Source organism: Camarhynchus parvulus, chromosome 7, assembly GCF_901933205.1.
Source record: "Camarhynchus parvulus chromosome 7, STF_HiC, whole genome shotgun sequence".
In the NCBI taxonomy this organism is placed as follows: Eukaryota; Metazoa; Chordata; class Aves; order Passeriformes; family Thraupidae; genus Camarhynchus; species Camarhynchus parvulus.
Window position 1 is genome coordinate 21,035,830 of NC_044577.1, and position 15,204 is coordinate 21,051,033.

General features: G+C 37.3%; 1 protein-coding gene across 3 annotated transcripts in view; it reads left to right on the forward strand.

Moving 5' to 3' along the window:
* Positions 1 to 15,204, forward strand: part of DPP4 (dipeptidyl peptidase 4) — a 43,127-nt gene that overhangs the window by 17,575 nt on the left and 10,348 nt on the right. For 2 of the 3 annotated variants that reach the window (XM_030952748.1, XM_030952749.1), the window contains 12 exons: positions 1,063 to 1,192; positions 1,338 to 1,382; positions 4,364 to 4,468; positions 4,572 to 4,639; positions 4,825 to 4,878; positions 5,336 to 5,460; positions 6,413 to 6,460; positions 6,934 to 7,032; positions 9,022 to 9,091; positions 10,686 to 10,880; positions 11,803 to 11,857; positions 13,700 to 13,799. In XM_030952748.1, the coding sequence (XP_030808608.1) occupies positions 1,063 to 1,192; positions 1,338 to 1,382; positions 4,364 to 4,468; positions 4,572 to 4,639; positions 4,825 to 4,878; positions 5,336 to 5,460; positions 6,413 to 6,460; positions 6,934 to 7,032; positions 9,022 to 9,091; positions 10,686 to 10,880; positions 11,803 to 11,857; positions 13,700 to 13,799 (1,094 nt within the window). Of the gene's footprint in view, positions 1 to 1,062; positions 1,193 to 1,337; positions 1,383 to 4,363; positions 4,469 to 4,571; positions 4,640 to 4,824; positions 4,879 to 5,335; positions 5,461 to 6,412; positions 6,461 to 6,933; positions 7,033 to 9,021; positions 9,092 to 10,685; positions 10,881 to 11,802; positions 11,858 to 13,699; positions 13,800 to 15,204 lie in introns of those variants that run through there. The other variant, XM_030952750.1, reaches the window with a different exon arrangement.

The following is a 15,204-nucleotide window of genomic DNA, read 5'->3' on the forward strand; positions in this document are numbered from 1 at the left end:
CAATGGCAGTAGCAATTAAATGACCTGCTGACATCCCAGTCAAATGTAAATGCAGAAATAGACCTTTTCCAAACATGAATTTGAAACTATAATGTAGAAATAAATCTGAAGGTTTTTGATAACCGCTTGACATATTTTTAAGCCATGCACACTAATTGTAGTGTTTCCTTCCCCAAACTGCAGTGATCAGAAAGATACTCTTATCACAAGACTTCCCACACATTTTTGTTAACTAACTTTGGGGGAAAAGGGAACATGAACTTGGAACTAAGTCAAATGTGCAAATTACGGTTAAAAATGTATACTTGCCTTGGAGGGGAAGTTTGTTTTATTTTAGTTCATAAGGCTTCAAGAAGATAGGAAAGATCTAAAATAAGAAAAGACAGTACATCTAACAGATCGTTATGGTAAACAAAGCCACTAAATTTTATGTGGTGCATTTTTAAAATTAATATACAGGAATATTCATGAAAATGTTTTTTTTTCTGATACTTCATCCTTCATGTCAGCTGGGTGGTATTCTGAAGATGAAAGTAAAATATTCAAATAGTCATATCTGGTTTTGGTATGATCTCTCCTTCCACTGTAACCAAAGAAATAACTACTAAATTGAACAAAAGTATCTATCATTCAGAAAATAATTACCAGCAACCAACTTCAGGCAGCTAAGGATAAAATTGCTTAATCTAAGGCATATATAACTTAATATTCAGAAGAATTTCCTCTAGATGCACACAGTACAAGATTTATGAACAGCCTGGAGTAGCTATTATTTTATGCATTAGAGAATAGCTGTTAAAATTTAATTGCAGTCTTTCTGGAAGTGGGTTTGTATGAGCCATCTAATTCATTATTGTATCTCTGAAAATAACCAAGGCATCTACTAGCAGCAAAAACAGTTGAAAAAATGGCTCAATTACATTTGCATCATTGTTTATTGTTGAAGAGTAGATTGAAATGAAAATAGCCAGATGAGTCTCATTCAGTGAATTGCTGAATGCAATTGTATGGTATGCTATTATAGAGAGGATTTTAAATATCTTATGTTGTTGCTGTTTTCAGTGATCATTATTTGAGTGTTGTAACATGGGTGACAGATGAAAGGATTTGTCTGCAGTGGCTCAGAAGAATTCAGAATTTTTCAGTCCTCACAGTCTGTGACTTTGAAAATGCTACTTGGTCATGTCCAAAGGTAAGAGAAATTAGGTGAGAGAGTTGCAATGGTAGATGAAACTAGAAAGGAGTAGAATATATCTCTGTGTTTATCTTTGTAGAAATAAAGCCTAATGTAAAATAAACATAATTGTTGTGGGATTGTTTGTTTTTCTTGTTCTTAGGAAAAACAATTTACTGAAGAAAGTACAACTGGCTGGATTGGCAGAGTGAGTATTCAATTTCTAAAACTGCTACATGCTAAATAATTCTGATAATTATGAAAATTTCATATGAGCCTGTTGCATTTTGCAGTGCCTCTTGTGTGTAGGTTCAGTCCTCTCGCTTGCTGTGTTTTACATGTACAGGAAAAAATTATCTCAAATGTCACCCCACACCTGGGTTAAGCTTAATTTTTTTGTGGGTAATAGGTTCTGAACTCCCAGGCTGGGCTGACACTGCAGTATGGCTGGAGCTCTAATCATGCCCTCTGTGACCTATGCATCTCGTTGACAGGACAAGAGGTTACGGCTTCAAATTGAGAGAGTAGGCTCAGATTAGGTGTTAGAAAGAAATTCTTAGCTGGAAGGATGGTGAGGCACTGGAACAGGTTGTCCAGAGCAGCTGTGGATACCCCGTCTCTAGGAGTGTTTTAGACCAAGTTGGATGGGGCTTTGAGCACCCTGGTCTAGTGCAAGGTGTCCCTTCCCATGGCAGGGGGGTTGGAACAAGATGAACTTCAAGGTGCCTTCCAACCCACACCTTTCTATGATTTTATGTTCAGTTTACCAAAAGCAGAGTGCCCTTTCCAGACTCCTTTCTGCTTCTGACCTGCTGCTTTGGTAGGAGTAGGTAGGGGAAAATGCAGGAGCTCAGATTCAGAATTCCCTTTGTTCTGGGGAGTTGCCAGCTATTCTGGCTTACCTGCTTTCTCATCTTCCTACTACCTCCAGAAAGATCTAGGGAATGTAATGTATTTAGAAGTGTATTCTGTAACCTTTGAATTGTATTGGAATAAAGGCATCAAGGACAAAGGTAATTTTTAGTCTATCAGGTTGCAACAAACCATTCCAGGATTTAATTGGGGCTACTCATTTATTTATTTTTCCCCTGCGTAAAATATGCACTGAAGAGAAATGGGGACAAGATGAATGTAACTGGCCAGATTAAAATTTTCATGCACTTCTGCCAAACCAGCCGCTACTGTCTGGGTGGTGCTTTCCAAGCTGCCTCTCAGTCCTTTTGTACATGGTAGGGAGTAGGCACCTAATGAACCACACAGAAGATCTGGGGGAAGTGAAGCAGAGATGCAAAAGTTCAGATTTGGAGGGAGAAATGAGTTTCAGAGTTTTTGATGAGAACACAGAGTACACTTTCCACTCCCGCATTTTCCACACACTGATTATGCTTTAGTCACTAATTCACTTTTGAAGTCAAAAATGAAAGTTTAAAGAAATGCAAAGAGGGAGGCAACAGCAGGGATGAAATCATCCGCAGTATGAAGATGAGAGATCAACCCACCTGCTGTCAAATTTGATATGGAAAGGAAGGCCTTAACGCTGACACATTTTGCTTCTCTGCAGCAAAGGCTTCACAATTAGACAATGTGATGATCAAGCTGCAGACTTTGTAAACAGTTGTGCAAAATGAGAGGGCAAAATGCAAGTCTGTGCCACTAAACTAGGTTGTTGGTTTTTTGTTTCTTTTAAAGAGACAACCCACTTCTTAGGAGCTGTTGGAAGAAATCATAATCTCACTGTACAATTCTTGGATTTGAGAAAGAAATAGAGAGTAGGGAGGACTGAAGAGGGCATAGGATAGGTATATTTATTCCTTTTTTATTTTTTTCACCTTCTTAGGGATGATAAAATTATATTTGATTGATAAGGAATATCTTTATACATTTGCAAGATATATATATATATATGCACATACTTATGTATAGAAAAATTTAAGTAAATTATCTATGTGTGTAGAATACAGACATATAGTCCTGTCTTTGTATCTATAATGTTTTTCTGGGTTTTGGCGGGGAGAGCTTTTTAGGTTTTTTGGTGGTTTTGGTTAGGGTTCTTTTTGGGTTTTTGGTGTTTTTTGGGCTTTTTTTAATAGAGATGAAATTATGTTTAAACGAAGAATGCTCAGAAAAGCCTGCATTGCTGTATAAGGCTTCCAGGTCATCAGCTGTTAGAGCTTGCCAGTTGAGTTAAAGTCACACTTTGAAAAATAAGGGAAGAGCTAGCAAAATATTTGCCAGATTAATTTTTGCAAAAATATTGCTTGGGAAGAAGGAGAGGTTATTTGGAGCACACGGTTAGAAAGACTTAGTTTCTGTCATTGCTTTCTGAATGACCGGAGGCAAATCACTTCAGCTTTGTTTCACCATTTCAGGATGGGTGTAACATCTCCGAGGCAGTTACATTGTGTCAGTTGCCTAATTAGCATTTAGATCCTTTGGGCATTTGTCACAGAAATAAGTTTTATTTCATTCAGCTCAATTTCATTCCTCTTCTGTTTCCTACCGTATGTAGCACATTCAAATGGCAGTCAATAGAAGAAATTGATTCATTTCTGTCACTCTCAATTGATAAATGGATCATTACTTCATGAAAATATTATTCCAGTTTGAGTTCTCTGTCATTCTGTAATCACCTACTTGCTAGCAAAATTTCCTCTTGGAAAGAAGCTTGTGTTTTCTTGAATAGAGCAGGACATTTTTCACTGTTAAGCTAAAAAAGAAATTGAGTTCAAAGAATTTGTTCACACGTATGTGTTTTAAAATGGGAAATTCAAGAAAAACATGAATTTGCAAAATTTGCATTTTTATAGGTTACAGCTGCATTGGATTAAATAAAACAGTGCTTTTGAAAGTAGATGCACATATTATTTCCTAAAATTGTAGAAAACTAAGACCACCAAAAGTACTTCACATTCTGGGGGGGGGAGGGAGTTGGGGGGTGTGGATCACTGCCAGGACTAATACTCAGGAAATTCTGCTGCTTAAGGAGCAGGAAAACATTTCAAGTGTGTTTAAGAGTGATGGCTATGGGTTCTACCTACTAAGTCAGAAGGCAAAAATGTTTGCAGTACACTCATTGATGCCTTGTTGTAAGCATTGAGAGTCCTGGTTAAAGATATTAAAACCTAAATTTATCGCTTAGGATCTGGAGTTTTGTTTTTTGCTTTAATAGACATCTCTCTTATGTTCAAGTTTCAGCCATCTGTCCCTCACTTTGCACCCGACAAGTCTTCCTACTACAAAGTCTTCAGCGACACAGCAGGTTACAAGCACATCCATTACATAAATGGCTCACAGGTGAGGAATTTTGTCTAGGACAGTCATTGCTGGCTTGTGCTTTCTCCTGGTGATCAAGGAGTCTCATGTCCTACTCCTTGCCTTGCCTTTTCCCCTGCTCCAGGTTCCAGTAGCTATTACTTCAGGAGATTGGGAAGTAATCAGCATAGAAGCTGTAACCAATCAATTTTTGTAAGTATCTGTAAATAAGGTGCCTCTTCCTATCATAAGGGCTGGTAACAAGGGTCTAAGCAAGCATGGAGAGGGAGGAGGGAGAAGACTTTTAACTTATTAAAAATCTGATTTAAACATGTCAGATAAAATTTTTAATTATACTGTAAATATTTTACTAAAACCAGTATGTTTTGCTTTTATAGATACTACATCAGTAATGAAAATAATAAAATGCCAGGAGGAAGAAATCTTTATAAGTAAGAAATTCTTTTTTCTACAGTATGAGTGAAATTTTTGTTAATGAAAAAGAGAAACTTTAAGAAAAATCACTGAAAACTTAAAGGATTCGTATGTTCAGCCTAATGTGGGGTCATCTTTAGGATATTTAATGAAAATCAGTGTAAGAGTATAAACTGCAAAAATAATGGAAATATATTTCTATAAATTCAGTTAATAAAGGGAAATTGTGAGAATAAACAACAAATCCTCAAGCAAAAAACCCTAAAAATAACCCTCATGCTTTTTTTCCTATTACTATAATTTCAGAATTAATTGAACTCAAAAGCTGAAACTGTGTTTTCTCTAGTTTTTGAATCAGTTTCTATCACTTCCAAATTTTACCTTTTTTATTCAGCCATCTTACTTAAAAAGCATATACTGCTTTAGCATAGCTTAAAAAAAATATCTCTGAGATAAAGCTCATTTACTTTGCAGAGTACTCTTGGAAAGCAGTCCAAAATTGACTAAATGTGTTAGCTGTAATCTGGATGAAAAAAGATGCCAGTATTATTCTGTGTCCTTCAGCAAAGACACACAGTATTATCAGCTAAATTGTCTCGGTGAGTATATCCCGAATTAATTGACATAAACATGACTCACTGATTAGTTGGGTGGTGAAGTTCACTTCGTCAGGATCTTGATATGTACTGTGTAACAATGATATGTGTTGATAACATTGGATAAATGTATTGGCAGTGGAAAAACATACTGCCTCCTGGGCTCAAAAGTACCTTGACAAAAAGGGATAAAACTGGGATAAAACTTGTTAGTTCTATCTGTCAGTGGACCCGAAAGAGCTGCAAAACACTCCTGTCCACTGTGCATCTCCTCGAGAGATGTATGCGTAGCTCTGCCTGCAGAAGGAATTTGGAGGCTCTTGAAAGTGTGACAAGCAACAGACTGGGTAAAGAGCAGTGCTTTATGTATGAGAACAAAATTAAGATAGTGCTGGTCAAGAAGAAAATCCAAGTAATGTAATCATAGGGTAAGCAGGGGGACTGTAGTCTGTGACCTCTAAGTGCTCCTGCCACACAATGCAAGGGTTAAATTAATCAATGGCTGGGAAGAAAAAAATTGTCTCCAAAATTACTTTAAATTTAAATGTATGCTGTTTTTTAACATGCCGAGATCTTCCTTAATCCATGGGCTAGAAGGACAGACAGCAGACAGAATTTTCTGTCAGATTGTAAAAGTGGTTGAAGACAGCTGCTGTGGTCCCTGGGACAAAGCTTTCTGATGGCCAGACCATTGTCCAGCACCAAGGCATGGGCTTTGCTAAAGAGGGGAAATTCTGTTCTTCAGCACCTCACACTCATGTGGCTCATCTCTGAGACAGCCTGAACATTCTGTGGGATGCTGTGGCTTGAATTTGGGCCCTGCTAAGCTAAAATTTAGCTTGAGCAGACTGGAGGGGCACAAGTTCTGAGCTTTTATGATTCACCCGTTTCCAGTTTACGAGGGCTGTGTTTCAAGCCAGCTTGCAAACATGAAGGTTTTATGCCCTGTTAACAGGTCCTGGCCTGCCCATGTCTACCCTGCACAGAAGCACTGATGATGAAGGTATGGGATTGTCTTTAATTTATATTATGCCAGAAAATTACACTGTAAATTTATTCTCATTTTCTTCTCATTGCATAGTATAATAATAAAAAGGTCAGTTATAAAGGGTAAATTTAATTTCAAATAATTACCAGAATAATAAATTATATAGCTTGATATATATTTATTCAGAGTTTATTTAACATTATTTTACACAGGGCTAGAATACAGTAAGTAGTGTATGACCTATTTACGGAATAATTGTTTGGTTTTTCTGAAACAATATTTCGGTGGAAAACAGGGAAAAAAGAACTGAAGGAAAACTATATTGTAAGTGTTGAATCTGAGAAGAAAAACAAAAACTGCAGTAAACTAAAACTGCAATATAAGTTGCCATCATCTCAGGTGTAATATTTAAAGTGGTTCACAATTAAAGAGCCGTGCATTTGAAAAAATCTGTTTAGTATTTGAATCTTACTTACTCTGTTATTTAGTCCTCAGATACTTGGAAAAGAACACTGAACTGGAAAATTCATTGAAAGATATTCAGATGCCTTCAAAAAAATTTGGCTCCCTTAGTATAGGTGGATACAGTAAGTTCAAAAATGTCTTTTACCTTTCCCTTCCCCCCCCCCGCCTTTTACCAAATGGTTCAAGGTCTTCTGCTGTGGAGCATGACAGGACAGATGGGTGTAATAGGAATTCTTGCAGTTACTCAAAACTTAGAGGCAAGGTGATTTTTTTTGAGATTTCTAAATATTCTCAGTTATTTTCTGAAATCCCAAAATGTTCTTACCTAAAATGTGCTTTTTCCACAGTGTCGTATCTTCATATTTTCATGATGAAGTGGCTTAACTCCTTTTTCCTTTAATAATAAACTAGAAACCAGAAGTCTCTAACAGTGCAATAAATAAATAAGAGAAATGAGGTTGGGGCACAAACTCAAAGCTTTTTAACATTGTTGAATTTAAATTACATTATAAAATCAAGTAGGTCTTTTTGATTTACAGGCACAAGTCCCCTTGGTTTGTGTTAGCAGGTTGGGAGAGTGGAGAAGTGCAGTTTCTATGAAAAAGCAGACACAGTCTAAATGAAAAAATCTTGAAAAAACATTTAAGCAACATTTCAACTCTGTCACCTTTGACTTTGTGTGTGGGGGTTGAATAGGTTGAATAAATTTGGATTGAATAATTATTCTTGAAAGCACATTCATGCTCTGAGACTGCATAAACCTTAGTACAGACCAGAACAAAATGCTAGAAAATGAACTGTTAATGCCTTGTGAGTGGTGCCCCTCAGAATTTGGGTAGAGAAGTGTTTGTGGTGTGCTTTTAGGCTGAGCAACATCAAGGAGCCCAGCAGTGGGAGGCTTGGTACCTGTCTAAACTGTACTTGCTCCAGCCTTTGCTACTAGCTTTTCTCTTCATTACAAACTTCCTCCTGATAAAATGAGCAGTGATTCTTAATGGAATTCCATTTTACGAACTGTATTAAGTCAGTCATTGCTAACTGTTCTTTTTGATGCCTCCCTTCTTTCACTGTTACCTTATTTATATAATAACTCTCTTTATCTTTGTGTTTTCTGTCTTTTATTTCTGTCACGTTTTTACTAGGGCTAAAGATGAAATCTTCCAGGCAAGATGGAGATTTAAAGATGTTCTTCATGCTATCAGTTGTATATTCATTATTTTTTTATTCCTCTTTGTTCTTACTACTTCATGTCTTCAGGGTAAAAGCTTTTGGGTAAGGGGAATCTATTTTTAATATCAAAAATAGGAGAAGCAAATCCATTTATGCAGTCCTACTTAAAGCTTCAAGTCTGCTCACAAATCCATGTAGGTTATTGGAGTGAGTATATCTGTGACTATAGAGTATGGAAAAATTAAAATGAGTATTTTAATGTGTTCCATTTAGATTGTTTATGTTTCAGTGTTCTGATGCCTTGCATTTTTGTATCTGGGCAAGTTTCTGTCAGATTTGCATTCTGACTATTACTGCAGTGCAGTCCATCAGCATTGCAGCATCAGTTCACTTAAAATTCATGAGTGAACAATTGAGTCATTCAGTTTGCAAAACTTACAGGGTGTGCCTTTAAAATGTTCAGCTCACAGCCAGCTTGGGTAGGACGAATGACATGAATGGAACTGGAATCAATATTGCTTCAAAAATAATAGATACTTGGATATGTTTCTGGGATGCTTTACAAACTGTCAAGCAAAGTCTATCTGGCAGGTTCAAAATAATATAGAATTTCTTTCCTCTGCTGGGAGAGAAATTTTATTTTTGAACCTGTGTTAGATTTACTACTGTAGAGACATAACAAGTTTCACATGTAAGCTTAGAATAATGTCATGAGACGGCATGTTGATTCCCCAGATTTTATTACTTTCTGCTAGTTTAGCTGTAAAACATTTTTTAAAATGAATAGCTAGGAACTTCTACATGTATATATTAGGACAGTCCAGTTGAAACTGCTCTATAATTTTAGGGGGTGGCTCAAATGTTCTCTTGTATGAGTTGTAATGCATGTCAAGTAATTTCACTGGAGAGCTGACCTAAGTCAAAACTCTTTTCACTTTTAGACCTGTGGTATCAAATGATTCTGCCTCCTCATTTTGATGAATCAAAGAAGCATCCTCTGCTCCTTGATGTGTAAGTTTTCAACCACATGGCAGTGTTGTGTTAATAATCACTTTCATCTACTTCAAATGTTCTTAATAAGGAAACACAAAACTGGAATGTTTTCTAATTACTTCTTGAAGTAGTTTTAAGATGGAATGGAAAATAGGGGTTTATCCCAGTTCATAGTGGATTCCTGTGCCCTAAGATGATGTAATGTTTAATGAGCACAGCTCTGGCACTGGCACTGAGGCAGATACGTGACTTAACAGCCAGGATGTTTGTGTTAGCTTACCTCCTCCTCTGCTCGTGATGTTCCTTCGGAGTAATCTTTGATGAAATCACAATGCAGAATGAAACCTTGAATAAGTCTTGTATTCTAAAGCTGAAGTAGTGTGTGTGACATCGCATGTTTTCTGTAATATTTGACTGTCCCTCAATGTTGACAAACATCATCCTTTGGTCAGGATTGCATTTGCTGTGTATTTTTTTTCATAAATACAAGCCCATGAGCATGTGCTGATTGGTCTTTCTCAGGCACTTCTGTTCATCCTGGTATGTTTTCTTCTAAATGTGAATTACTGAATTTTAGGTATGCATTAAAAGAAAAATGTTAAGTTACTCTTTTTTACAAAAAGGTGACTCTGTAAGGAAAGTGGCTGTTAGTTGGTAAATACATCTTTATATAATGCAATTTGGTAGCACTTTTTGATGTGCCATTGAACATTGAACATTTTAATGAACAGCCAGTGCTCTTGGCTTCTTAAGGCTTGTTTTGATTATGATACTATTTTTATTGACTTACCTTGATATTTGTCAGGATCACATCTGGTTCACAGTGATCTTAATATCAGAAATTACTTTGGAACTATATAAATCCATAGTTTGAATTAAATTTCCAGTACTTTTTTCTGTGCTTTTAAGGCTGATAAAAGTGGGCTATAGAGCCATATGAGCCATCCTTCTGTTTCTTACTGTGTTGAACAATGGCTAGAGAAGTGCGCTGCACAGAATTTTACCATCAGGGCACTCAGAGTATGATTTCATAATGATCAAGTGCGTCTGAAATACTTTCAAGTAAAAAGTTACATACAATTATAGTTTTGCTTCCTTTTTCTCAGCCTGCATAAGAAATAGTTCAGACTGATGAGACATAGAAAATTATATTTTTCATTTTTCCAGTTGAAGGCTATTCATTGATTTCAGGCTTAAACCAAATAAATCATGGGTGAGTGGAACAGAAATAGAGAACATCACTTTGAAACTCAGGTGACTAGATATGCCAAAACAGAAGAAAACTTGGCTTGGATTTCTGATTAGCTGCCTTAAGTCAAAATAATGAAGGTTGCTTATTAGAGCAGAAAGAATTAAAACAAAAACAACAACAAAAAACAAAAACAAAAAAAAACACCTGCTTTCTTGATTAACAGCTGAAGTTTCAAAAAAGCATATTGCTTTTAGTGGCACCTTGAAGTCAGTCAGTGATGCTTTCCTTGTTTCCTCAGTTTAATTTGAAAGCTTATCCTGTTTTAAAGGCCAAAATTGTCAGCAGTAATTATATTTCAAATGCTTGATGTGAGAATATATGGAGAGTAAGTGCCTGGATTTTGTGGCATCTTTCCCCTAGGTATGCAGGACCCTGCAGTCAGAAAGTGGACCAAGCCTTCCGGCTCAGCTGGGCCACGTACCTGGCGAGCACGGAGCGCGTCATCGTGGCCAGCTTCGACGGCAGGGGCAGCGGCTACCAGGGCGACCGGATCATGCACGCCATAAACAGGAGGCTGGGAACATATGAAGTGGAAGATCAGATAGAAGCAGCCAGGTGAGCCACAGGGAAAGGTCAACACCTGCTCCTTCTTTTATGTGCTTATTGTGTAAGGGGGAAAAAAAGGTGAAGGTTTCAAATCGTCATCGGGAAAACACTGGCAAAAAGTAACTGCATTCTGCTTAATTTTGTCCACTGAAGTGTGTCATTTATATGCCAACCATCATTTTATGCTTAAAAAGAGAGGAGAGTTAATGCTGTAGTACCAGTTAACCATATCTCTGATTTTATGGAGATGATTTTATAGAGATGATATGTGTCATAGCAGTAGAAGAACACACTACCAAGGAATTTGGAGATGGAAGTTTTACTTCAAGCATTTGCAAGTTTCTCTTGTCACAGAATTATGAGAAATACTCAGCCTTCAAACTGTAGTTCACATTTGTCACTTGGTTTATGCTTGTAGAACCTCACTAAAACAAACAATCCCAGTACAGATCTCTCAGAATTGCAATGAAATTTGATCTTACAGGGTTTTTTATGTGGGATTTTAAAATGTTAAGGAGTTTAAACAATTTCACAATCTTCTTGATTTTTAATTATTTTTATGCTGACTGTATTTCCATGTGTTGGTCTGTTCCTTACTGCTGCAATTTGATTTTAGTGCATCTTTAAAAAAAAAGACAAGGCAGTTAGTGAAATCTGACCTAATACAATAGAAATGTCAGTGATTATGTATTGAGGGGTTTCGGAGTTTCATATGTACAGATGTTTTTTTAAATTAAATTAATTTTTTCTAAATTTCCTAAAGACACATGTGCCTGAATTGTCATATGTTTTCATGTGCAGTCACTATGATGAAGTGGGAAATGCTTGTTTGTACAATAGAAAGAGGAAGACTTGATAGGAAATAGGCACATCTGTAGAATGGCAGATATCTGCAGTCTGTTTAGTGTTTAATTATTCTGTTTGCTTTCAGAAAGTTTTCTGAAATGAGCTTTGTTGATAAGGACAGAATAGCTATTTGGGGTTGGGTAAGTACTCAAAAAATTTTGGCGGGAATAGTATTTAATTTAACAACTATTTATTGTGCTGTCATGTGTGTGAGATCCTGTAGTGCTTCATGTGAGGCACCTTTGGGGTCACAGCACAATCCAGTACTTGAGCTGTTGAAGTTCATCTTAAAAGTGTGTTTATACATTACCCTTTTGCAATCATTCAGAAGCCTTTGTAAGAGAAATTAGGAGTACTAGAGGGATTAAAAACCGATTTAAATGGATGCTGCCAAGTTCCTGTGTAAAGTATGAACCTATACTAAAAAGAAAAAAAATCCAAGTATGTGTTCAACAGCATTTCTTCAGTTGGATGACTGATACTAAAAAAGATGTGAAATTACACTCGAGCCAGCTGTGTGGGATGGTTATCATGGTATTTGCAACCAGAGGCCAGATTTCTCTAGCTTGATGCATCTTTAAAACCTGGCAAAGTAGATGGAAATATTTAAATCATTTAATAGCATGCACCCTCAGCTGCAAAGCTACATGTGTACATAGTGTAAGTGATTGCAGTGCTGAATTAAATTGTTAACTGAAATTTGGGCACTGCAGGTGACAGGCACAAATGAATAAATCGCTTGATGGCAATATGGTGTCTTTAATAGCTTTTCTTCTGGGGGTAAACATCTCTGTTATATGAAATCACATGTAATGGTATTAACTGTAGTGAAAGGAAAATTCTTTCTTCAGAAATTGATGATTTGCTGCAATCCCATCTTAAGTACTTACGACCCTCAGGGTGAATAGTAGAAGAACATTCCTCTTTGGAGCTATGTTGGCTTATGGATCCTGGACGTTGAACCTGTTGGCAAACAGATTTTCTTTATATCTTGAGTTTTTAGATTGTCAGCCTCTCATTGTCAGCCTGTCACTATGTACATGAATTTTGTTTGCCATAGATTCAGCAGTAATACCTTTACTGTGGCCAGGTTAGGCACTTAAACAGTGTTTAATCACTAAGTGCATGCATTACTTTGCTAATCTCATTGGAAGGACCTAGGAATTGACCAAACATTTAAGGACTTTGAAATAAGATGCAATTCCCTTTGCCTGTAATCTGGTTTTAAGACAGGAATGAGATCCAAAAATAGCTCTTGTTTTTGAATGTGGGTGGGCACATTTTCCTAACTAACCCATTCAAACTCTGGTGAGGGCAGTCATTTGGGCGGTTGGTGACAGTGTTTAGGTATCTTGCTGCCTGGATGCTCAAGTGTGTCAGATATTTACTCATCTGTGTATCAGGCTAGACTGTGAGTAAATTTTCTGTGTATAGCAAGGAGTGTGTTGTTGCACAGTTCCTCCCACAGACTCAGCAGATCCTTCACTCCCCAGTCACAGTCTTGCTCCTGACACTTTGGGGGAGAGTTAGGGAGCGAGTTACCATGGGCCTGCTCCAAGGGAGCTGGAAATTTTTGGACGCCCTGTTGCAACTACTCATCAGAGCAGACTGTGGGCCAGAGCTCTGCTTCCACCCACTCCCCCAGCACGGGAAGGGACACAGCGGTTCAGCAGTGTCTCGTTTCCTGTCTTTTGCTGCTGCCTACAGTGCTACCAAGCACAGTCATCCTCAGCTGAGTCACAGTTCGGCAGCGTTTGCGCCCTTGTTCCCCATCAGGCTCTCATTCATCAGTGCCACAGCTGCCATGCGCTGTTTGATGCCTGTTTCCCCGACCGAGCAGGCTGGCTGAGATCTGACCCAAATTCAGCATGGAGTTCATTAATATGAAAAACGCTGATCCTATAAATGCCTGATGAACTGTGTAGCAGATGGGCCCCATCCTTCCCCTTCTGACTAAAATAACAGCAATGTTTTCTTCTCAGTCTTATGGGGGATATGCGACCTCCATGGTGCTTGGCTCTGGGAGCGGCGTGTTCAAGTGTGGAATAGCGGTTGCCCCCGTGTCACGCTGGCAATATTATGGTATGTGAGGGCTTCCTCGTTACAAGGATTCCCATATGTCTTCCAGTCCACACGCTGCAAAGTGTGGATTCGTAGCACAGAACTTTGGATTATCTACTAGATGCCACGTAAATGCCACTTGGTCTGTTCTTATGAGCTCGTGGCCACTGCATTTTGAAATTAAACCAATACGCTAAATATTATTTCCCATTTTAAAAAGTCAGATCCATAACTTCAGGTAATCCCATTATCCATTAATGAAGGCTAAGTCATTGTAATATTGGTAGTACTGCTGTAATGTGTCTGCATTTGCTTTGATGACACAGTATTGTGTGTCAGAAATCCATTGCAGTTAAACTTTTGAGTCTTCAAAATGAAACTTCACTTATAAGAATGAACTATGAGGATTAACTTTGAACTTGCATTGTAATTTAGTCTTTCAAAGTACCAGAATAGGATTTGAATTGCCTTAGGTTGGTTGGTCAGGGTTTTTTTTTTGAATGTAAAATTTGGATTTTATAAATCTAATTCATCTTGAAAATAGCTTGATGTGAGAAAAACCTGATCAAGTGGACAAGTGTCTACATGCTTCAAGCCTTTAGAGCTTGAAGTAGTTGCAGGAGGCTAGAAATGGGCTAGTTATAGGGGCCCTCCTCCCAGATAAAAAAAATTATATGAAGTTATGAATCGGTGCTGGTACAATCTGAACACATTTTAACATTTTCCTCATTTTTATTTGTCCAAAAACACTCAAGGGAAAGCTTTCCCTGGCAAACCTCTGCTAAAGAAGGCCTAATTTATCATTCTGCAACTAGCACAGAGGCTGTATAATAGCTAATTCAGCAGATCAGATCATGCTGCCAGGCAGTAGCAGTAGTCTGTTGGGGACATAGCAATGTCCTCGTAATATTTTGGACATGAATATTACAGTATGACAGAAAAGATTTTTTTTCATGATCAAGATCTGTAAAATTCCACTTTTACCTAGTTAAATGAAGGATTATGGAGGCATATTCAGCATAAAAGACCCTCTAGTGCAACAACTGTGATGAGAAGTCAAATGGACATTAGAAATACGGCAGCAGAGCATTAATTTTTATGGTTTAAAACAAAGCTGCAAATCTGAAAATGGTAAAATGGCAAAAAATATGGTTTTTTTCACCCAAGCTGAATCCTAAGATACTATTATATTTTCATAGTATAGATTTTTGGTAGTAAACATTTAGATAAAATAAATAAGATATTTTTTCAGATGCTAGTTATTTACTGCAACATCTTCAGTCATTTTTTTAGGATTACTGAAAGAATAACAATAAGGAAACACTGACACAAAGTGCTATATTAATATTCAGCATTCAGGTGTCCATGGCAACAAGAAGATTAACTATTCTGAATAACGATGGTTACCTATACCCCTCATTGTGGA